Source organism: Patella vulgata, chromosome 6 (genome assembly GCF_932274485.2).
Source record: "Patella vulgata chromosome 6, xgPatVulg1.2, whole genome shotgun sequence".
Classification (NCBI taxonomy): Eukaryota; Metazoa; Mollusca; class Gastropoda; family Patellidae; genus Patella; species Patella vulgata.
Window position 1 is genome coordinate 26,366,834 of NC_065884.2, and position 25,712 is coordinate 26,392,545.

The following is a 25,712-nucleotide window of genomic DNA, read 5'->3' on the forward strand; positions in this document are numbered from 1 at the left end:
TATCACCAGTCAAGTGCTGTGATTTTGATTCCCTACTGTGAAACATCATCAACCGGGGGTTTGGATGGCCGAATGGTTCGCCTGTCATTGAGTCTAACTGGTGTGATTTTGATTTGCCACTTGTACATCACAAGGAGTAGGGTCGCCTGTCTTACCTCGCAGGTTTTCTCTGTATCCTCAAGTTTCCTCACACTGCTAAAGACCCCTACACACAAGCTAATTATATTGAAATAATGAATTAGTTTGTGTCAAGTGGATGTCAAAACACATTCCTCACTCTCTTTCTGGAAGTGTTTAATTATATACTTTTCAAACCCCTGAAATCTCCATAATTTAATATTAACTTTGTTGCAGAACAGATATTACATTTGTAAGAGAGAGAGAGAAATGGGGTTTAACATGCTTTTGACACAAAGTAGGTCATTTCAGGACTAACATATGGTTCAATTTTATTTCAATTATTCACTAGCGCGTAAGGATCTTTAGCAGGGGGAGGAAACTGAAGAAAACCCATGAGGTTGGACAGGTGACCCTACTCCTTGTCACAATCAACCGGGGAATCAAAGCCATGCCAGTTGACTCAATAACAGACCTTATTATGCAGAGCGCACACGCTAACCATTTGGTCATCCAACCCCCCTATTACATTTGTGTTTTGTAAACAGGGGCTAAGTGAAGGTGACTCAATGATGCGCTTTGCATCATGGGTTTGAGCGTTTGCGGCCATGTAAATTTCCCCCCTCTGCAAATGGAAATCATCAAGTGGTTTCAATGCTTTTTTCAATGCTTTGGCCGGTCATAAACATAATGCAATTCAACCAGTGCCAAACATAATTGTGACTCTGATATGCTACACAACCCAAATTTCTCAGTGCCAGAGGGAGATAATCCCCTTTAATGATATAAATAATTGTTTTTTGTGCCCCAACCCCTGCCTTTGTTTGCTGAGAAAGTTCCTCAGGATTTTCTGGCGTTGTTTCCACTTGTCTGTAGTGCAGGACAGAGGGCCTCACAAGGACAGCTGTTTAGTTGTTTGGATGGGATAAAAAAAACCAAAAACCCAAGGTCCAGTGTACACATTGTAGAGCACGTACAAGAATCTTTGACAGTTTTAATATAAGAGTAGGCCAGAGCGCTGCTGTCCAGGCAAAATTTCCCTTACAGCACACTGCATTGAGTACTAGACTGTAGTTCAGTCACACACCCACAGCATGTAATGAGTGGTAAGAAAATAAAATCATATTTTGTCTCAAGTCCTGTTGAACATTTATAGCAATAATCAAATGAACACTAAACAGTTCTCTATAATATATATATATTTTCAAATACATCCCACAATCTATATAGTAGAATTATTATATATTCTATATTGCATTCATACATAATCCATTCACAATATAACAATACATACATATTCATTACAATAATAATAGATTTTACACATTTATAAAATGTACACATCTAATATTTTTATTATAGTGGATCTTCATATAGCTATAAAACATAGGTTTATATTCAAACTATTCTCCAATATCTGGGTTTGCAGCAAAAGTAAAAGCCTTGGTCTTTGGTCAAAAGACTATTAAGGTTAAATTGCATAATAGGCAAATCCCAACTTTAGTTGGCATACCTCATGGCAATAACTTGTGTTACAGTAATCCTAAACAATTCATCAACATATTATCAGTAGTATGTTGGCATCTACTGCCAATTAAAGCCAAAATATTCAATTCAAGTGAAGTGAAAGAAAAATATCAGTAATATTTCTATAAATGCTTTGACGTTAGTGTGATATAAATAAAATGTTCAACAAAATCTCCATATTTTAAAAATATATAATCAAGATACCATACCTGATAATTATAAAAAGATGTAAATGACACATTTCCTTTGCTTTTTTATTTGATTTCTACATGAGGTTATAATGGCTGGTACAAAAAGAGTTGAATAACATTTTTTTTTATTTCCTGTAAAACACTAAGTGGTGCAATCTATTCATACTTGCAATAGTAGCATTAATTTCATGGTCTTCCAATAATCAAATAAGTTCTGTGACTTAAAGAAATTATTTTCATATTAATTTTGTCAGCATAGCAATAAAAATATTTCTGTATAGATATTTTTGCTCACTTAACATCAAGCTGACAAGTCAGAAAATTCATTCAGCTTTGATTTTCATACAATGAATTAATACGAACAAAATAATAACTTAATCAAACTTTATGAAAAAAAAAAAAAATTACCCCAATCAGTCTCACAAATTTGCCTTTGGCAAGAAGCTTACATCCACTAAAGTTCTTAAAAATTACCAAGATAAAAATGAAAGGAAACTTTACTGAAAATTTCTCCCAAATTAATTTTTGACCTTTCCTGGATGAAACAAAACTCTTCTGTATGCTACTTGTCTAAGGTAAATAAGAGAGACTATTAAAATCAGTATATACTATAGTATGTAGTTCCCTCCAATAAATCAACTTTTGAATATCATATAAATAAAGTAGCAATATATGTAAATAATTTTAACAAGTATAAAGAAGATAAAGCCAGCAATAAGTATAATTAATAATTAAATTAAATAATAACAAATCAATAATAATAATCAGTAAAAAAACCACAAATAGTTTAATTTATATGAATGTAATTGAAAATGAACACAGAAAGTATAATTATGAACTGAGTAAATTAAAACCACATTAACAGCTAATAGTAATTGTCATTTTGTTTTATGTGCCACATAATATTTACGCATAATAGCTAGTCATTGAATGTGCAGATATAAACTATGTATTAATGGAACTATTTATTTTAATGATTGATGGAAGATTTATAAAGACTTGGTTTCTTAAGTAATTTGCCTAGATCCTTATGTTTGTACAAATATGATATACAAAATACATATTAAATTATTGGTATATGTGACGAAAAGTAAGCACCTATTAAATTATTATGAGATCAATGACGAGACCTACAAATATGCTATTGCATCATGCAGTCTATAATTAGTATTAAAGGTATAATTATTTACAAATTAATTACATCAGATAATCTTTTTTCAGTGTTAGTGAGCGCTTACAAAATTTTATGGTAGTGTTTTTATAATATACTGGACTTACTGTTTTAAAATAATATCAATAATGCCTTTAATTTACATTAATTTGCAGTAATCTGTTGAAACTATTATAAATACTTCATTTTTAAATACATTAAAACATGTCAATTAATAAATTGTAGAATAATTTGCAGTAATCTGTTGAAAGTATTATAAACATACCACTATAAATAAATGAGATTAACTCTATTATAACCCGAATAAAACATCAATCGTATTCTATGACAAATCATTCTAAATATCAACTAACATATACTATCATATGACATGTCACCCTTGGTATTTATATACAAGATAAGTATATGCAGCACAAATATATGAAATCATCAGGATTTTGCATGCCTAACTAATAAGTACTAAAGAATAGTAATTACAAAAGAATTGCACACCATTCACGTAACTTGTCTTGTATAACTTTCACACTTCAGTCACTCAATATATTGATATGTAATTGACAATATGTAGACAATATTACGAGGTGTCTGGATGATTTAGCTACTCAACTCCTCACTGGATGTGTTAGTCTACTGGAATGATACATGAAGACTGTTTTAGCGGATTAATCTGTCTTCCATACTTGATTGAACAGTTTCATAAAATTATCATATATCATAAATGTTATAGCTACATCTAAACAGACTCGACTTAATCTTGGCACTGTTCCTTTATAAAATCTGAAAAATTAAGATATCATAATAATTAATCAGTTATAATAAGTAACAAACTTATTATTAGATAGGTTGCCAGGCAATGAAACATAAGCCCACAGCAGCTAAAACGTCAGAGAGGTCGACAAGGGTTGTCGCATATTTATTCCTTTGAAATTTGACAGGCTTTTTCATTTTACTAATTTAAATAATGCATATAAATTTCATACAGATCGGATGATCACTTTTGTCATTCAAACGTTCACAAGGTTCACAAAGTAAAACAAGGGCCATAACTCTAGAAATTATTGATGGAAATTGCTGAAATTCAATTAGACCTCTGTTTCACAAATTTAAATGATGCATAAAAATTTCATACATATCGGTTTGTAACTTTCATTAATCGAGCATTAACAAGGTTGAACAAAGTGAAACAAGGGCCATAACTCTAAAAGTAATTATTGTAAATTGCTGCAATTCAATAGGATTCGTGGTTTCACTTCCGGTGTTAGAGCGTTCACAAGGTTCAATAAAGTGAAATGAGCCATAATTCTAGACATAAAAAAACGGAAATAGCTGAAATTCAATAGGATTGTTCTTTTTACTAACTTAAATGTCACATATAAATTTCATACAGATCGGCAGATAACTTTAGATGTTAGAGCGTTCACAAGGTTCAATAAAGTGAAACAAGGGCCATAACTCTAGACCTAATAAATGGAAATTGCTGAAATTCAATAGGCTTCTCCGTTTCACTAATTTAAATAATGCATATAAATTTCATTATAACTTTTGGCATAATAGCGTTCACAAGGTTCAACAAAGTGAAACAAAGACCATAATTCTAGACGTAATGAACAGAAGTGGGCGTATAAATATTATGGGAAACTTTTTGTTACTTTTAATGCATGTATAATTAACGGTGTAGTATGCTATCTGTCCTCCTATAGTTTTGTTTATCTTTTAAACACCATGTTTGAACATTCTACCTCATTTATAGAAGCCAAGATTTGTGTTACAAAGTGTCAACCAATCAATTTGCTTATCTGTGCTTAGCCTAAGCAGAAAATACTCATCAAGTACATCTACATAAAGTCTGAACATTCTACCTCAGACACACAGTTATTGTGTCCTAAATAGTGTACAGCTGGACAAACCGATTTCCAAGCAGGGAGATTTTAAAAAAAGTCAAGTAAAATCTGAAAGTGATCTGATGTCAATCTGTTTCACAGAGAATTACGAGTCTTCTAATATTTCTGTAAAAGATCACTGCCTTAAACACGTGCCGTCAGAGCATGCGGCATCAATCATTGGCTGAAGGGCATGTGCATTGTTTACATAAGATGTTGACGCTTGGGGCAAAATGCTGCCTTTTAGTCATTTTAATACCCATTTACACTAAATAGGAAATGATTTTTACCTACAAATACGTCAAACGTCTTTATTTATTTTTCTAATACATCAAAAGAATCTTTTGGAATTTAATTTTTCGGTGGAAAAAAGTTAATATTTGAGACTCAATTGTCGCACTGATGTCATCCTTAAAAGTGACTGTAGTGGCCTAGCGAATATTCACTGCTGATCAGTGTGATCTGATGTAGGTAAACACAGCATAACAGTATTACTTCAGTAAACTACTACACTATTACCAGGTGTATCTAAATTCTTACTCAAGTGTGGAATTTATTTGTGTGAATACACTGTATAGCAAAGAGTTAAATGTCAGGGTATGATGACATCAACTGAAAATTCACTAAAAGATACTGATGTTTGATGTCAACCATCTTAATTCAGAATCAAATACTCCTGGTCAACTAATCAAACTTTTCCATTAGTAGAATAATAAACTTGGCTAGGATAGTTAGATATCAAAGATGAAAGTCCAATTTAATACTTTATCACAAACCTGCTAGTTTGAATTATGATTGATGTTGGAGATAGTCTCAAGTTTATTAATATTATGAATTCAGATAAGAAACTTTAAAGGGGCTAAATCGCTAATATTTTGGATCTAGAAATTGACACAAATGGGTCGCAACGTATATAATAATGTAATGTGAATGTATATAAACTGATTTACATTCAATCGTTTCTGTTTTTACTGCAATTTCTAATCAGTGATGTTCGGCGAAATACGCCAGAAGTCTTAATCCAATGGCAATCTCTAGCGTCTGGTTATTCCACTCTATACCTATAGTATTTATTGCGCATGCTCTCCAGATAAGAATATGACGTCACTGTTTGACATGACTTGTGGAATATATGTAGCCTCATTCTACAAATCCCTTGTTAAAAATGGTGCTGAAATGCACGATTCGTGTACCAACAGTAAAATGTTTATTTTGTCTTAATTATTGGATATCAGAAGCCCATCTTTTCCCCATAAGATCACAACATCCAGGGCTAGAAATTCGTCATTTATTGCGAGAATCTAAGAGGATTCTCATATATGGCATTTGCGCGAATCCTCCGAATCTTAATTAATAATACTGTCAAAAAAACAAAATTGTGTTAATCTAAAACATCAAAATACAAGAACAATGATAAAAATAGAACAATCATATGGATTTTTTGGTAACCACTTAAGCGTCAAAAGTAATATCCAGAAAATGCCTTAGTTAAAATAAGTTGATATGGTACCATGGCATTTCTTCATAGCACAATTTGTAGTCTTTTGTCCATCACGTAACTTGCAAAAGTTTTTATTCATTCGTCGATGATAGACAAACGGTACAATGATCACGTGACAACCACAATTAAAATTGCTATAAAATAAAATTTGTACAACTATGATATAGCTTCAATAATATTTTTAAAATTAAGCCTCTGTCAGCATGTGTATAAAGGCTATTTAGATCTGGTTTATTGACCTAATTCCAACCGATATGTCACGTGTCATAGGAATTCAGCATTTGAGATTCTGTCGGGAAAATACCCACTGTGTATTCGGTGTTCTACCAGGGGATTATATTCAATGAAGATTTAAATTTACCTAACAACTGGTCAAGGAATCCATCAATTTATGATCCAGTTATTATTTTTATATCTACCTGTACCTGGAATTCAGACGGACGGAGCGTAGAAGATGTGCGATTCGCAAACCATGTCGAGATCGTCTTTATTCGCCACGTGGAGTATTTTACTGAACCTTTTAATTATCAGCAAGCGTGTTTTGTTTTTTTACCGGATTGTCAAAATCACCGTTAAATGTGCTAACTGCTCGGATTAAGAACCATATGAGGTATGACTGTTGTAGCCGACAAGCAAGTTGATTGACTTTTTTTATTAACAAGTAATAATTACCCCGTTGTAATTTAGCCAAAAGTATGTTGATTTATGATACCATATAGTAATGGATTCATTGTTTTACCAATGGCTAGATTAAATGTCAGTCGGCTAAAGCCGACAAAATACAGCTGATACTGACTGACATTCAATAGTCGGACTTGACAATTCTCCGAGATTTTTTTTTCTTTTTTAGAAATTTTTTATGCGAATCTTGCGAGAATCCTTGCGCGAATCAGATTCAGAGATTAGCGTGAATTTCTAGCCCTGACATCAATGTTGATTTAAATTTATAAATAATTTGTGTTTTCAATGTCGAAGATTTTGCATGATACTGAGTTAGAGAGTTAGCTACTTAGCTACATGAGAGTTTGATAATTAAAATAATCTACTTACGCTCTAGGACCTTCATGTTTAAATATCTGAACTGCACAATCTAATGTATTTTTATATTTTGATGCTTCTAAACCCTGAAAGTAAGAAAATAACATATATTTATTTTTCCTTTTCAAGATAATATACCTATGTTGTCCTATTTGACACTACATGTAGCTCACTAACCAGAAGGTTTAGGGTTCAATCCCAGTGGTGGCTGAGAAAGTTCCTCTGTATTTTCCAGAACGATTTCCTAATGTCAGTGGAGAATGAAGAACGGTCTGGCAAAGAAAGCTTTAGTCATTTGGATGGGACAATATAAAATGAAATGCTACAGTATTCACTGAATGGATGTAGCCAATGTATGTATTCTATTATTATTCTATAAAACAAGTACCGCTTATTAATAGAATTGAAGGCGGTGTGCAAATATTGATAGAGAAAAAAATATATGTTGATCTTTCTTAGAATTAAATCAATTTTCTGCAGGAATTTCTCATTAAAGAATAAAAATCAATACTTGAGAACTAAGACAATTAATCAATACAACATGAGACAAAAGAAAAAAAAAATCATTGATTGTAATTATTTTAATGACTAACGACCGTTAGCTATGTTAACTCACATTACCTATGCTTAATTAGAAATGGGTCATGAGTTACTTATTTTGACATGGAATAAACAGATTATCTATGGAAATTTTTTATCACAAGTAACAAATATTTCTATGCTGACTTCTACAAAAACATTCTACTTTATAAGTAGATGCATTTTTAAACATACATTATGCAAGAGCTAAATCTGCCTATTGCAAGTCTTTCTTTAGGCCTGAAATGTTTTCTAAATTATTAATTAGACATTAATTAACTTATCCAGTCCATAATCAACTCTCGATGGCATCGGATTTCTCCGATATTAAATAGATTAGAACAGTACAGCCATATTTTGATTTAAGCTAAAAATGGAAGAGCGAGACATAGCTTCGAACAACCAGTACGGTGGTTAAAATTATTGCACACGTCTTGTCAAACCTTCAAAGGCTAATATCTTTGCTCACAATAGAGTAATTTGAAGGAAATTTTCAAATTATTAATTTTACGTTATCTATTTTCGAACTATTATAGCAAGAATGGCTAGCTCTTTATCTAAATCTTACATAATGTATCTTTAAGCGTGGATTTAACTCAATCAGATGTTTAAATTTAGTTAGTGGGAGGAATATCACAATAAATACTTTAAGGTCGTAGATTCATTGGCATATATTATAGACTTTGTGCGGCCAAGGGCAGTTGTTCTATGTTCAAATGTAATTACAAAATTATGAAACAGACCTGCATTCTTGTTTTGACAACATCAACTGGAGTGTTACCAAAAACAGATGCTGCCCCGGCTACAGCTCCAAATAAACCAACTAATAGTGTTGGTACATGCTTTGATTTGTCTTCACCACGATATAAATCTTTACAGGTTTCCATGACAAAGAATCTAATAGCCTGATTACTACCCTGTTTTATTATAGTTGCAGTTAAACCTTGATACGTTCCCCTAATACCTGGATAACAAAAATATCTCAAATATAATCAGACATATCATTATATCACCATTGTATAATATCAAATATTTTAGGACTACTTCTGCTGAGAAAATTTGAGCTCCTTCTTTTATAAAGATTTTTCTATGTCTACCAGTAATCAGATTTTCTGAACCAATTAAATGCTTTGTTTTTCTGTCCTTAATTCTTTCCAACTGGATCACCCTACATTTATGGTCTAACATAACTATATGTAATAAATGTTTGTATCAATCAAATATCATGTTCTGCAAATAAAAAGGTCATACACTTAAATGGGAAGACCAACGATTTTCAACAAGGTTTCCATAAATCTTAAATATATATTGATGAATAATCCCTTCTGTAACACAAGCAAAAAAGCTTTTTGTACGCGAGAAATTAATTTTTATTAAAACCATGTGTCGTCCTTTGGCCAAAAATATGATCAAATGGGTTATTTATTAGCATATTATAAACATGAATTTATGTTTGTTTTAACGTTTAGTACACAAAGTCGTCGCAGAAATTCACTCATACATTTACTGAACTGTACGCTGTGCCTCAATTCACGCCACATGGCTAATTGGTTACATCACATGGTTTGATTGACAGCTTGCAAGTGAGAGATGCTTGAATGTTTTTGTGCGTGCCGAGTCTGCTGACAGTGTTTTTATAATTTCAGTGGATTTGTGGCACATATATATTCAAATAAATATATAAATTTCCAAAAGTATGTCAACGTCAAACACCAAAGTATTGGAATATAAAATATCTCTTCTATGGGTCTACAGTAACATTCGACCCTAGCTGTTCTCATGAGGAAATGAAGAAAAAAGGAAAAGCTGTTCACTCCAACATTATGTGCCAAAATGCACTATATTATATGTCTTACATGCCCATAATTTTGATCTGTTTATGTCGAAAAAAAGCTGTCAGCAAGCACAAAAACATCAAAGCAGACGAAATACATGTCACTGGCAAGCTGTCAATCAAACCACGTGATGTAAACAATTAGCCATGTGGCGTGAATTGAGTCACAGCATACTATTCAGTATGAGTGAATTTACGCGCCGGCTAATCAAACCACGTGATGTAAACAATTAGCCATGTGGCGTGAATTGAGACAAACATAAACATGGTTTTAATAAAAATTAATTTCTCGCTTACAAAAAGCTTTTTTGCTTGTGTTACAGAAGGGATTATTCATCAATATATATTTAAGATTTATGGAAACCTTGTTGAAAATCGTTGGTCTTCCCCTTTAAATAAAAACCAGACCCATCCAACTCATATACTTTCTGATTTTAATAAGTTAAGTAAAAGAGAGTAAAATTAACCTTGTTCACGAATAATAGTCCTTACACCATGTGCAAATCCTTTAAATCGTGGATTGGCAGAGCGCTGATCATTGATAAATTTAACTTTTAAAGTTTCCATGGGTGTTACAGCTAAAATAGCTTCACATACACCAGCACCTGTAAAAAAATGATTCATGAAATAAATTTTCAAAGGAAATAGAACATAATTAATTAATCTGATTAATTTAATTCAAACATAAAGATTCACATCTTTCAATCGCAAGATTCTAATATAAATCAGGACAATAAATTGCTGTAATACTATAGGGTTAAGAAATAGTCTGACATACAAGAAACAAGGGTCAGTTCCATATAGTATGTGACAAAGTTTGCCCCTACAACAATAGTGCATTAAAGAACTAATATATTTTATTTTAGTCCCAAAATAACCAAGCTGTATCAATATGGACTTCAAAACCCCATTGAACTCCCTACTTATAAAATCATAAATCCACTTGTAAAACCTACTTTCTGTATGTGGTATCTATGTTGAGCGACATTTTTAGTTAAATGATAGTAGTTCTAGAGACAGAATTATAATATCTATGTGGTTGTCAGGTATTCCAAGTGAAATTTACCTAAACCACATAGTAATCTTCTTTGTAAAGATAAAACACCCCGATCATCAACATTTCTTCTTTTAAATTCTTCAAATGATCCAAATCTGAAAGATAAAAGGGGAAACAACAAGTGTTACTATTCAATGATGAAGAATTTATAGGTCTATTAAATAAACAATGCAGAAAAACTCTCCGCATAAATACAAACACAAAAATATAACAATGCACAAAATATTTTACTTTGAAATTATCTGTGAAAGAATTCATTGATTATGGGCAAAATACTGATTGCCATAACAATATGTACACTAGAATTTTTAACATAGTAAAACACATCTCAAAATAAAATGTAAAACTGTTAATTACAGTGACACAGAGAAAATAGACAGTATAAGGTATACTATTAGGGTCTTACATCTTATATTTGTATTAAGTACATGTATATACTAGCAGCATCAGGACCTACATGTCACAATCCATAATATATTAATTCTGATGTTCATCTTTCATATTATTATTAAAACCATATAGCAAAAATTATGGGTAAAATAAAGTGAGGGTTTTTACATTCGCTTCTACATGTGTACCTAGGGTGATATTGCAGACAAAGTAAGGTATGGTTCACTTAATCTATACATAAGGTACGGTATAGGCTTATATGTTGTTTAATATTCAACCATGTGTGACAGCTATTCATTATGAAAAAGGAGTAGCACTAACAGAAATCAATTGGGAAACTATGTTTAAACATGCATCAGTAATATCCAAGTGACTTATTTTGTACAATTCATGATCTGATGTATATACATGTAATAAAATGTTATTTATCCACATCTCAGAGAGGTTCTTGTTTAAACTGAGACTGCAGTTTTAGTACTTGTGTTTAGTATACTTTAAATAAACAAGAAACCGTGACACAAGTAATCAAACCATGTTTAAAATTTACACAGGTAGTCACACTGATTAACATTTAATCAACTCGCTACAAACTAGGTCCTTCCCCCCAGTTGACAACATCATCTTGTACACATATTTCATCCTCAAATTTTAATGTGTAACTGCGTGGGTGAAAATGCACCATAATCAATACTTGCAGGTTGAAGATATCCTTGTCCAGAAAATATGTTTAGATTTGTATCCATTTACAAAAATTTCAACATTGCTATGCATTAGTATTTGTAGTTTATGAAATGAATGTTAGTGTTTTGGTCATTTGATTCTGTCAAGGTAGTATTTTCAAAAAAGGACAGAAAACATATTATTCTATGTTTCTGTGACATTGATATAGCTGATTACAACATCAGCTATTATAATTGCATCACATATAATATCAAATGTTCAACAACATGTTACTTTATAATATAATATCAACTGTCTGGGTTCAACATCAACATGTTAAATATATAGAAGATATTTGTCGTTTTAGAGTGAATAACATATTTTATTTCATCGAGAAGCAAGAAAACTTATATTTTCACGAATGTGTAGCATGAGTGAATATATAAACGTTTTCTTGCTTAGAGATGAAATAAAATATGTTATTCACGACAAAACGACAAATGTTCTATTTATTTTATGATTTTACAATCATTTTAGGTAAAAACAACATGGACTGCTTTGTCCACTTCTAGCCAGTGGAATAACACTTTTATTTCACTGATAAAACGCGGTATTCCACTACTGATCATAAAATAAAATAGATTACAACAAATGTTCAACAACAACATGTTACTTTATAATATACATGTAATCATCAACTCTCCGGGTTCAACATGTTAAATATAACAAATGTTCAACAACATGTTACTTCATAATATAATCGATTACATAAACTGTCATGGTTCAACAACATGTTAATATCATGAATTATTTATTTGTGTTTTACTGTATTTCGGTAAATAACAGAATTAATAATTAGATTAAATGCTATAATTGGTTAATATATCGATTGTAACTGTAGTAAATAGATAATAAAAACAATCATTGCCTTTGTTTAACACTATCCTTATTTAAATTACTATTGATTTTACAGTGGGAGGAAATCAAAGTCAATAGAAATCAAGACACAGTAAATTCCTACACTTATAGGAATCTTTAAAACGGTTGTTCTGGGATTTTGAAATCTATGCCATAATTCTTAAGACCCGACACAGTATGGTAATCGATACAATAATAGCATACATTGTAATTGAGAAAAAACAAGCCAACAGTGAGGCTGATGTCCCCCGCCGAAATCCCAAATAAATATTTAGGGGACAAATAAAAACTGTAGTCAAATCAATTGCCTGTTACTGGGTATTCAAGATTCAGTTTGTGATATTTAATGCACCAAGCAGAGGAATAAAAAATCTGAAGAGAATGTGTTTATAGGAGATGATCAATCAGACATCCTCCTACCACTTCCAGTACCAGTATTGAAATATTGATTTCTATGAACTGCCACTCCATTCAAACAGAGAATATTCTTATAGTCTAACATCTGTCCAAAATTACATCATACACTATTAGGGTTGTCCACCATTCTTACTTTGCTATAAATCATACTACTAGAACCCTTTTTTTTTCTCTCAATTTTAACACATTATGATTTCTAAATATTTTGGATATAAAAGATTGGATATTGAGAATCAGCGAGTATTTCCCCACTCCCATTCCCCAGCGACTACCAAATTTGATACTGTTTTCAGTATAAAGCGTGATTTTAGAGAAGCGTATAAAAACAGCCCTTTATTGTTTACTCATATCTTATAAACCTGTTATTGCTTGTTTAACTGATATAAATATTTGTTTTACTCCGAGGAAGGAATGTTGCAAATTGGCTTGGAGCAGAATAACATGTTATTTAATACAATAAATTTGGTAACATTGTTATGTATTTCTTTATGTCTGGTTAGTTTCAATATAAATGAAATGCTGACAAGGGGAAACCACATCGGAAAATCCTGATGAATTTTCTCGGCCAATGCAGGGATCGAACACGTGACCTCCAGGCTAGCGAGCCATCGTCTTACCCACTTAGCCACCGTGGCTCCTTGTTTCAATATAATGTAAAGCAATGAATGACTTAAATGCAACCTATCACTTGTCACATCAGTTTTAACTACACGTTTTTGTTCTCTAATAGGGCACAGTAATTTTTAACTGTTTTTGGAAAATTCAATTGTGACATTATATATAGTCCCCCTAAAATCAGTAAGCTGATTAATATTTATCAGTCATGAACTGTTTTTCGGATGCAAAAGTAAATTTTTGATGGACTGGTTAAACTGCTTGGCTACTCCAAATTTTGTTAAGAGACAACAAACTTGAATTCCATAATACTGTCACATGTCTCCCTGTCATTTTTGTTTATGTGTCCGTGGTTGATGACAGGGCACGGTTGGGCACACTGAGCACAAACCTTTCTAGGTTAGCTAAAAAATCGTCTATCCATTTCAGACCGAATCTGGATATTTGAGCTTTTTAAAGGCAATATTGGTTCAAGGTTACGAATCCTTACAAGTCATAGAAATTGTTTACATAAGGGATGTTGTTTTTTCCCAGTTTAAGAATTTTGTATTCAATGTTAAGCTGTTTGTTGAAAATTTCAGCTGTGTACATGTATCTGTGTTCCAAGTCCTAAAACAAATTCATATTTTGAACTAAAACTTTAGTTTTTATAGTTCTAATGAGTTTCAATTCAATAAAAAGAGAAATCATGCCACCATGCTCCGATCTCCCCTACCGATAGCTATCACATAAATCAGTGGTACCAGTACATGTAAAATAGACTGGAAAATCCAGTCTCTGATAGCTCCCATTCATTGACATGTTGGGTACCAGAGACTGAAGTCAATAATGGCATGCTACAAAAAACAAATGTTTATACCATTAATATCCATAATTCTATGTACATGTAGTAACATAACAATATCTTATCTACTAAATAATGTCATAAAATCACAGAATTTTAAAAGGATTAACCCCTTAGACTGCCTCCAACTGCCGATATATGTGAATAGTGCTAAAGGGTTAAGGTACACCAGTCGAATTAATGTTAAATCACTGCTTCAGTTCATGTGAATTTCATTACACATAGCCCTCTTTTCTTACACTGTATAGAAAATCAATTGATATGTTACTACAGTACACATATTTCCATTCATTATTCCATCTTACCTAACTGCTGATTTTGGTATAGATCCATATAATAATACATTTAACCCTCTATATAAACCACGTACACCATGACTTTTAACTGTCTTTTTAACACAGTCTACAATACCATCATAACGTTTATTACCAGCCTTCTCATCTAACTGTAATTGTGTTTTAACATATTCTGTTGGAAATGTGATACAGATTTCTAAACCTCCAGTGATTCCACCTGAAATTAAAGATTTCAAAATGTTACAAAAAATTCTGTTACTATTTGAATTTTGATTGGGAATAAAGGGGTGACATCATTATGGGAAAATTGTAGAGCTAGTGACATATGGAATGGAGTTTGACATCTGATTTCATGATTCAAGTCTTAGACATTCTTGTCCAGATTCTAGAGTTCTACAATGGCTCAACTACATGTACCATGGACAAGCCTGGAAATCAGACATGTGTCACACAGCTTGGCACAAATTCATGCTTTGTCAGAATGTTTTCTGACTAACACATGGTACTGTTTTATTTTAAAAATATGTTTGTGCATAGGGATCTTTAGCAGTGGGATTAAATTAGAGACTCCCTAGAAAACCCCTGAGGCTGGAGAGACAACTCTACTCTTTGTCAAGTACAAGCTGGGAATCAAAACAATGCCATTTGATTCAATGACAGACCTTATGACCTAAAGCATCACATCTGAGAACATTCAACCACCCAACTCCCTTGAAATGATTTGCTAATTAACAATGTAGACCTGTTAAAATCCCTCCCGCGTACAAACTGTGTGATTCGATGATGTATTTGGTATAAAAACATATTCAAACTAATTAATCTATCAAAAATGTGCTTCAAATCTCTCTCAAACCTTTGTATACGTGGGGAGATTCCTCAAGATATTAACTGATGTTAGAGGCCATGTCTGTCATCTCACTTTGTTGAGGTAGGGTCCATTTTTCAGAATGTATTTTTCATTACTTACTGTCCATTTACCATACATATTGAGGCCTAAGTAAATTCTTAATTATTTTCTGTCAAATTATGTTTCTGCCGTTTAACTGCGGAGTCTTTTGTACGTCGACACCTCTCAATGTTCCCAAAACCTCCTAATATTTGATCAAGAAATAACATCCGCTCCCTTAGTTAAGCTAGTACACAATAAGTTGGTAGACAACAGTCGGGTTGCCAGTTAGTGATACCCTGACATTTTTGCCCAGTCAAGGGCGTGGATTTGTCATAACTTTGGGGGGGGGGGGGACGGATGAACCCTGGAACCTTTGATTACCAAACCAAAATAATAATTACGAACAGTTTACCAGTGTTATTTCGATGAAAGCTGTAACTAGGGGTAATATAATGACGATATGGTAAAATTGACTACCTCCAATTAAGGAGGAGGATATTGTGAAGATGAATTACAGTGCAGAACGGGACATTCATGTGGATATAAACCTGAAAATCTGTCCTTGAGATCAAAATCATGGGGGGGGGGGGGGGGGGGGACAGAGACCTATTCATCCCCCCCTTCCGATTCTAAATCCCCCCTAAATCCATGCCCATGTGCCTGGTGCTTGCCTCAAGGGTGTTTTTCAGGTAATCCAGTATTTTTCCAGTAAGATTGGGTATACTTTCCATATACCAAATTTGCCATACTTTTATTGTAAATAACCACCTGCTAAATACTTTCGGGCCAATGTATCTTTAAAAAATGACCTATTTAGAGTTTACTACATTAAACCAGAACCAGTCTAAATTACTACTTTTATTTTTCATCTTTTATATACAGTATTTTAATGCTATAGACGGTAAAGCTAGTGAATTTTATCTGGTAGAATATTGATTGTACGAACAGCAGGTCTATCATCTATCAATATTTATCAAGGACAAAGCTAGGACAAACAGCTGATTGGAAGAAATTGAACTAGTTTAAGACCATTTTAGCTGACTTGATATTCTGATCAATAAAATCTCACATTAGGTTGGGAAAACCCCCTGAAAGTGAAAGTTCCTCTTCTCATACTTGCCACCATTTAAAATAATTTTTATGACTATATAATGTTTATAAGAATTCTCCAGGATCTATATAGACTTATCTATTTTGATTTTACAGCACAGTTTAAGACCTGCCGACTTTAATGACCAACACTGCTCTAACAATGATGTAATTCCAGTATCACATTGACAATTGGCATAAGAAATGCTACGATGTATTCATCATCCATATAAGAGCTTTAAAGAGAATGCTAAAGAAATCAATTATGAACTACATTACATGTATTTGTCAATATTTAAACCTTTACATAGGTAGCTCTAACATCCTATTGATTGAGAAAAATAGTTGTGTGTGACATATATATTATGAGGAAAGTAACAAAAGGGAAACTTAAAAACCTGTGCAATTAACCTTGTATCATCAAAGACTATGGCGCAAAAATATTCATGCAGGTATGAGAGGGTTCACACGCCTTTAAAACTTTCTCATCTTCTACACGGTATAAAGTTTGATTAAAGTACATGTATCTGTGCATCGATTTGTATTTTTCTAAAAAATTTCAAATTACTCCCGGCTTTAAAACTCACGTTAGTACTCAGACCGATTATTTAACATGTAATCAAGAAAACAAAAAACCAATACTAGATAATCTCCCGGCCTGGATTCAATCGGATTACAAACAAGCCCATCAATTACATTTTGTGAAACAAAAAGTTCCATTTTTAACCATTTATGATCTTATAAGACATTCAAACTTTACAATATCGTAGTTTGCAAGGGATTCCTATATCGCTCAAGTCATATTAGAGACTTTAAGTCTGGTAAAATAAAACCAAATACCAATATAAAAAAAAATTAAATAACCGAGTAGTGTTGAATGGCATATTTCATTAATGGCGCAAACTGATATGACAAAACTATTTTATTGGGTTTTTTTTAGAATGGTACATGTATATACATGTATACACTAAGAAATATCAATTCCCAGCCCAGTGCAATATAAACAATACAAAACTGTGGAAATGCACTGCTGTTTTTATTAGAGGTAACCAGTGTATGTTAATAACAGGCCAATTGCCTACACATGAACATTAGCAGTTCATATGGGCGGCTTATCTGACGGCCCAATTTCACTCACAAAGAGATACACCGTCAAATGTGAAAATAGACATTTTTGATTTTTGTCTTAATAATAATGAATAATTGCTCCACCAATCCTCAGACATTCAGCAATTCGCCGTGGCATGCTCCTATTCAACCGTCCAATCACGATTTGAGGCAATCTGACCAACTCCTCTTGCAGTGCCACGGCCAATTCTTGCAGTGTTGTCTCCCTATCAAATTAAACTTAACACACAAAAGCAAAGATACACTAAAGTAAATCTTATACAAGAACCGATAGGAAAGCAAACATGGATAGATAAACCAGCACGCGGCAGTTTTCATCAAGATTTCCTTGAAGTGTCAATTTTGACAATGAACCCCTCCCATGTGTATGGCGTTATTGCGTGTCGCATGTGCAGCTCAGTGGTTCTGTTGGGGCGATAAGTGTCAAGTGTCCATGACTATTTATCATATCACAACCTGCATAGGTATTTGCATTTCAATATCCCCTACTTTTTTTGAAGAGTATATATCAAAAAATATACAGAAGTGCTGGTACAATCAAGTACTATACTTGCACATTTGACAGACTATAACTTTAAGGTGTCATGTCAAAATAACCCATCAAAATCCATAAGATTTAGATACAGTAAACATTTTACTGTCAACACCAGGTCAAAAGGTCAGGTCAAATAAAGGATCCTCTACCTGTATAGACAGTTAGATACACTATGGTGACAACTGTCAAGATTTATATGCAATTGAACTCTGATTGCAACTAAAAATCAGTTAAAATATATTGAAAATTTGTCAGAAGACCATGATACCATTAGAAGTTTGCATTTTCAAAGAATAAATTATATGGACGTTACAGTGACTATTAAATTAATTCAGAAGTTCATTTGAACATAATTTCCTAGCATCGTATCAAAACGGTCAGAAGCTGTAATATACATATGCAATTTTGATTCATTAATTGTTTTATTATTATGTAAACTTAAGTACACCCCCCCCCCCCAAAAAAAATAAACCCAAAAAAAACACCCAAAAGTTACATGTTAAAATGATATGTTTGTATAGAAATTCAAATTGGGAATGGGCATTATTAGGGTTACATGTAATTCAATGGATACATTATATTCTGGCCATCTTGAAACGTTTAATCTGTGATATAGTGATCTAATGTAGATGTTGACTTTCCCTCTAACTTCTAGTGCATCAGTGCAAACAGGTTGTTAAATCAGATACAGTAATTTGATTTCAACTTTATATTAAGAAGACTTTCTTTTTGTCTTCATTTTATTCAACAATAAAGTCTTTTATACAATCTGAACAAATCCATTTCTTATCTTGTTTCTCCAGGAGCTAATTTATTTAACTAACCTACATTTATACAACAACAAAAAAAAAACAACTGATGAATACAGGATGGTTAATATGCAAGCAAGAGAACTGAATAAACTTTGTTTTATTTCATAACAAAATATAAATGTAGTCATCATCAAATAATTTGATATATTCCTGAAGCAATCTTTAAAGGCATTGACATACATGTATATAAAATATAATTTATTCACATTCACCTACTTAATCTTAACATTGAAAATTTTTTAGTATCTACCATATCTATGATAACCTAAAGAGAGTTCAACTACTTCATGAAGAAAGGATTGTATGTCATGATCTATTCTCTATAAATATATTTGTGTCATATTACCTAAAATAAGTTTCTTCTTCCATCACTTTAAGTTTGAAGAAGGTCCATTGTCATTGGTTCAGAGACTCTCAGGGAAAGACAACATTTTGGGTAACCAGTCATAGTATCTCTTTAAAAGCTTTACTATTCAGGATCATGTGTTTTTTATTTTAAAGTTATTTCCCATAAAGTGCACTCACCCAATAGTTAAAGGGTTTGCAGATCAAGGCAAAATTGTTTCATTAATCCACTTGACTGATTAAGGGCAGCCCCAGCCCTCAAAAGGGCAAAAAACCAGATTGCTTCTTTGTATTCAGTTTTGTTTGTTTTGTGACGGGTGGAACATGTGCCCTAAATGTATTCAATTACCTCGATTCCATTGAATACTGAAACGTTTCTTGATTGATTTAGATCATTTAGTTTTTAGACTACCTTTTTATACATTTCTCCAATGTGGTTACTTAAAGATACATTATGGGAGATTTTTATAAGGAGTTAGCCATTCTTGCTATAATAGTCCAAAAATAGATGATGAAAGAAGAATATATTGAAAATTTTAGTCAAATTACTTTATTCTGAACATAGTTATCACCAGTGTAATTTTTGACTAGAAATGGGATTGAATTGCATCTTCACCAATTCTTAGTATGGCCGATCGTTTGATTGACAGGCGTTAACTCCACCTACATAATCTCTGCTGTCTTTTGTCTGCGGTCATCATATCCGAATTTGTGTTTTACCTTTTTATAACAATTGGACAAAATGAGTGAGAGGGTAAATTTTCATTCTTACTTGTATTTTGGGCATGCATTAAATCAATTGAATATAGGACATAATATTATAATACAATTATGATAAATCTATTGGTATACACCAGTGGCGTCGTGCCTATTGGTGAAATAAAAATATTTTTATTGATATTATCAAGACAGAAGACCTGTCCGTCTGTAATAGTCATCTCACGGTCTCCAGGAATTGTATAATTTGTCATTATCTGTGTTTAGTTTAGATGTCATTTGTTAAGGCATCACTCAACAGCGGCCTCGCTTCGTACACTCTATCATTTAGCCTCGATCTGGCAGTATGACGTAAACGTAACGGTTAATCTCCGCTCACGACGCCATTTAAAATTAAATCAGTCAACGAAATCCTGTTTAAATCCAAGCTGAATCCAAGCCATCCGTGGGTCTACAGAGTTGATTTTGTGCTTGTTGTGTAAATAAAGACTTGCAATAATCAGATTTAGCTCTTCCATAATGTATGTTTAATAGTTGAATTTTACTACAGTATGCTTACATTGATTTCTTTGGGTTGTATTCCTGATTGTTTTCAAATTTGAGTGAAGTCTACAGGCCCAGACTGTACAGCACACTTTTTTTGAATTGTTTATTTGTGGTTTCTGAGTATGATGTCTTGTCCATGTATTTGTTTTTATGTAAATTATACTATTCAAAAAAAGTAGGGGATATTTGATTTTTAAGTGTTATTAAAGTCACCTAATGAAACTGACGAAGAAACAAATGACAAAATGAAATGAAGTTCACATTCATCGATTTATTCCAAATGATCGTTAGACTAAGTAAGGCACAGACTGACCATTATAAGGGTAAAATGATACCCGGGGTCAAACAGCAAAGTTACCACAGCATCACAACCAAGTCAGTAACGGGTAAATCCTCCTCTGTTTGCCAAACAAGCATTGATCCGACGTGGCATACTCCTAATGAGACGTCTAAGGTCATTTTGGTCCAGATTGTCCCATTCCTGTTGCAACGCAGTAGCAAGTTCTTGGACATTGGCAGGACGTTGTTGACGTTGACGTAACCTCTGTCCAAGCATGTCCCAGACATGCTCGATGGGGGAGAGGTCGGGACTCAGTGCTGGCCAAGGTAATGTGGTGATGTTCTGTTGTTGGAGGTAACCTGTAACGATCCTGGCCCTGTGACATCTTGCGTTGTCATCCTGGAAGATGAAACGGCGGCCATGACGTCGTGCGAACGGCACAACATGGACTGCCAAGATGTTGTCCCGGTAGTACTGGCCTGTAACACGCCCTGCAACAACATGTAAAGCCGTTCTTCCAGCAACAGTGATGCCTCCCCACACCATAACAGAACCACCCCCAAATCGATCATGTCTGATGACGTTAACGTCTTGGAAGCGCTCGTTTCGACGACGCCACACCCTCCTACGTCTGTCCAAAAAGTCAACAGTGAACCTTGACTCATCTGAAAACATCACATTGCTCCAGCGTCGATTATCCCAGTGTTGACGATCCCTACACCAACGACGTCTTGCCTGAATGTGATGATCTCTCAAACAAGGGATCACGCGAGGACGTCGGGCGCGAAGGTGACCCCTATGCAGTCGATTCCGAATCGTCTGGCCACTCACTCTCACACCAGTGTCTGTTTGAAGACGAGCGCTGATCTGATTTGCTGTGATGACACGATTTCTTAAGGCCAAGGTACGGATAAATCGATCCTGGGCTTGAGTTGTCGCCCTTGGTCGACCTGAGCGTGGTCTGTCCTGTACAGATTGTGTATCACGGTATCTGGACCATAGCCTGCTTATGACAGACTGAGAAACATTCATCGTCCGCGCCACAACCGCCTGTGTTGTGCCGATCTGTAGCATGCCAAGGGCACGTAACTTTTCATTTTGGGTAAGCCGACGCATATCAAAATTTGTTTTCTGGTCACTAAAACAATTAAACTGATGTTTCCACCCTGGAATTCAATGCCACAATGACTGTAACATTCAAAGTCAGAGTCGTGCAAATCTTGGGTTGGACCCCCATGATGATCCCAAGCATCACCTGCATTCCATGCGGTAGCCATTGGTGCGTTTGGGCGTCACATGTAACTGGAAATGTTTCTTCTGTTAGGTTCTATAGTGACTTTTTTCGTAGTCATTTGCATATTTTAGTATTATGCCCCCAAAATCAAATATCCCCTACTTTTTTTGAATAGTATATATGTGATGCAGTTCCCCTGCACTTACTATTGAATATAATGTGATGAAAGTTCTTAAGAATATGCCAGATGGAATATTCACAATGACAACCCACAAAACCTTACTAGTTCATTCTCTATGTAGTGGATTAGAGAGGAAATTTGATGTTTTTCATGCATGTCAATATGTACATGGGACCACACAGGGGGGAACCATGCCGGAAAATCTGGATGAACTTTCAGTCTAATTAGCATGTATGTGATGCATTTTTTCTTTATGATCCCGGAGCCACATGTACAGAGTATTATTCATTTTTGTCACTAAAAGATTTTGATTTTTAAATCATGCCATGTACTCTGTTCTGACATGATTCGAGACATATTCTGTTAATAGCAATCCTCCAGGGAAATCATATCTCAGAAATAATTTGTTAAACTGATTGAGATGGTTTCAAATAGTTATATGTAGATGATAAATCAATAGGCCATTGAAGATAACCAAATTAATGGTCTTTTAACAGGTTAACATGGAACATTTCTCTAAATGTTACAGTATACATTTTCATTACTTGTACATGTGTAGTTCTAAAAAGCAAAAATATTGGTGTAACCAATATACTTCTGGAATCTAACATTGTTTTAGTTTTTCAAATTAGTCACAGTTGATCATGTTTAATCCATGTGCACACCTTTTGTGTAATAGATTCATAATGAAAAGGCTCAACTTTTTCAAACTGTTGATTAAGCTTTACATCAGTTCCAACATCTCACAATAAAGGTATAATTATGTATATATTAAATAGATTCAGTTGTTGGTTTATGAGCCTCTCCCCAAATCAGAATAAAAAAATACCAGAAATAAATTCAACATGATATTTGCTGAACCCCAAACAGCAAATAGGTTTGCAAGTTCTGTACCAACATGTCTTTTATGTAAATTTTTGATGTCACATACACATGATCTTTGAACTTTATCATATTTTAGTCTAGTTGTCTATACATGTACATATTAGATTTGAACTTTGGACATCTGAATGTTACATGGCCATAGTAGGCCACCCATAAAAGTACACATTTTAGTATGTTTTTGATAATATTCATAAAATATGGCAAGATGACTGAGTAATAAAAGCAATATGCATTTTGCAGTTACAATTACATACTGCACATTTATGCACTATTATGTACATTTAAGCAATAAATGGCATAAACCCTAACATTTATATATTATTGAGTAAGCCTATAATAGGTATTGAGTTTAGATGTATAGTAGTAATACTCAGCAAAGTATTGCAGCCTGAACAGCATTCATCATTACAATTTACAGCAATATATATAATATGCAGAGTAAAGATTCTCTAGTCTATGCTAAATGTATGGTACTCAGCTATTATGCAATACCGCTGCCCATCAAACAGTTAATTCAAGGTTTAAAGATGCATTGTGCAAGAAAGTAAAACTGCCTATTGCAGGTTTTTTTCTCTGGCTTAAAATGTTATAGAAATTTATTTAAACATTTATTCATATGGCAAGTCGATCCATAATAAACTCTCTTCGACTCTTCAATACTAGACTGCCAAGATATTGAAGGGATTAGAGCACCTCCTCCATTTAGACATAACGTTAAAATAGATAATACTTTGTTTATTATCGTAGCAATGGTATTTGACAATCAAGACTATTTAAATAGGCCTACATGCATATTGTGAAAACGTCAAACACTTATAACTTTGCTCAAAATAAAGTCCCATCTTCATTAGCCCAGTTTAGGAGCAGAACAGTAAGACATTAAACCCCATTTCATTTTTTTTTTTTTCAAAATAAAGTAATTTAACTGACATTTTCAATACATTCCTTTTTCATTACAGGTATGTATTTTAAAACCATTATACTTAAAGCAAGAACGACCAGCTCTCTATCTAAATGTTACATAATGTACCTTTTCTATAGATGTCCATGTAATTCAACCCACATGATCAGACAGATTATGCCTACTCATTCTAGAACAGCTGACACCACGTCTCATTTAAGAAGTTAAGAGGTCCGATACTGGAGAAAGTTCATCAGGATTTTCGGGTGTGGTTTCCCCTTGTCAGTGGTGCAAGACAGAGGGCCTAAACAAGGACAGCTGAGTCGTTCAGATGGGATAAAAAAAAAACAACTGAGGTCCCATGGGCGTGCACATAAAAGATCCCTCTGGAGTTGGAATTTGATACGAGAGTAGGCCATAGCGCCACTGTCCGAGACAGTATGTAAGTGGCCAGATATTTCACACAATATGTGTCACCAAATAATATTTACAAGACTTTTTGGGGATTTAATTAATTTTAATTTTTAATTGACAACTGAATCCATCTGAAAAAAATTGGGAGGATGTGTAGCAGTGTAGGCCTAATTGTTGAAAGATATCAGTATTCTACTGTTTTAATTTCAAGCGATAATAATTATGAGGAACAAATAAAACTCTCTTAAAATCATATTTTTTTTAAAATCCAAACAATTCATCAATAATTATTGTTTGGGCCATGATCCATAACCAATCGCAATTGACTGGATGAATGACGTTTTAAAATGTAGTCTATACTACCGCCACTAGCCAGGCTACATACATGTGTTTTTGTTGACATGTCAGACCGACGAAACTGAAATAAATTATAATAATTGATACAAACCTGCGATTATGCCTTTTAAACTCCTCTGAAAGTTATTTGACGGAGCTGCTGCCATACTTTCAGCGTTTGGTCGACCAATAAATGGTGACACAAACTTGTTATTACCACGATCCATGCTTATTTTACAGATCTTGCATCACCGCGTCTACCTCTGACAACATGAACCAGCCAATAACAGTAACACGCGACAAGCTCAGCCGATATTCCCGGATAGATGCGCTTAACGCCCTCTACACGTGGTATCAGGCCACACTTTGAACTCAGGTCAAAAGG

At 33.5% G+C, this 25,712-nt stretch overlaps 2 protein-coding genes across 2 annotated transcripts in view; one reads left to right on the forward strand and one right to left on the reverse strand.

Annotated features, from left to right (window-relative positions):
• LOC126824315 (tektin-1-like) overlaps window positions 1-25,712 on the forward strand; it is a 33,161-nt gene that overhangs the window by 364 nt on the left and 7,085 nt on the right. The window contains exon 2 of the mRNA XM_056101610.1: window positions 7,661-7,778. Coding sequence (XP_055957585.1) covers window positions 7,745-7,778 — 34 coding nt within the window. The 5' untranslated portion in view covers window positions 7,661-7,744. The remainder of the gene's footprint in view (window positions 1-7,660; window positions 7,779-25,712) is intronic.
• LOC126823444 (tricarboxylate transport protein B, mitochondrial) lies at window positions 1,307-25,680 on the reverse strand. The gene is made up of 7 exons (XM_050552304.2): window positions 25,440-25,680; window positions 15,045-15,252; window positions 10,905-10,990; window positions 10,306-10,443; window positions 8,748-8,968; window positions 7,438-7,511; window positions 1,307-3,783 (listed from the first exon to the last, which is right to left on the reverse strand). Exons 1-7 carry the CDS (start codon window positions 25,552-25,554, stop codon window positions 3,669-3,671), a joined length of 957 nt encoding a protein of 318 aa, XP_050408261.1. The 5' UTR covers window positions 25,555-25,680; the 3' UTR covers window positions 1,307-3,668.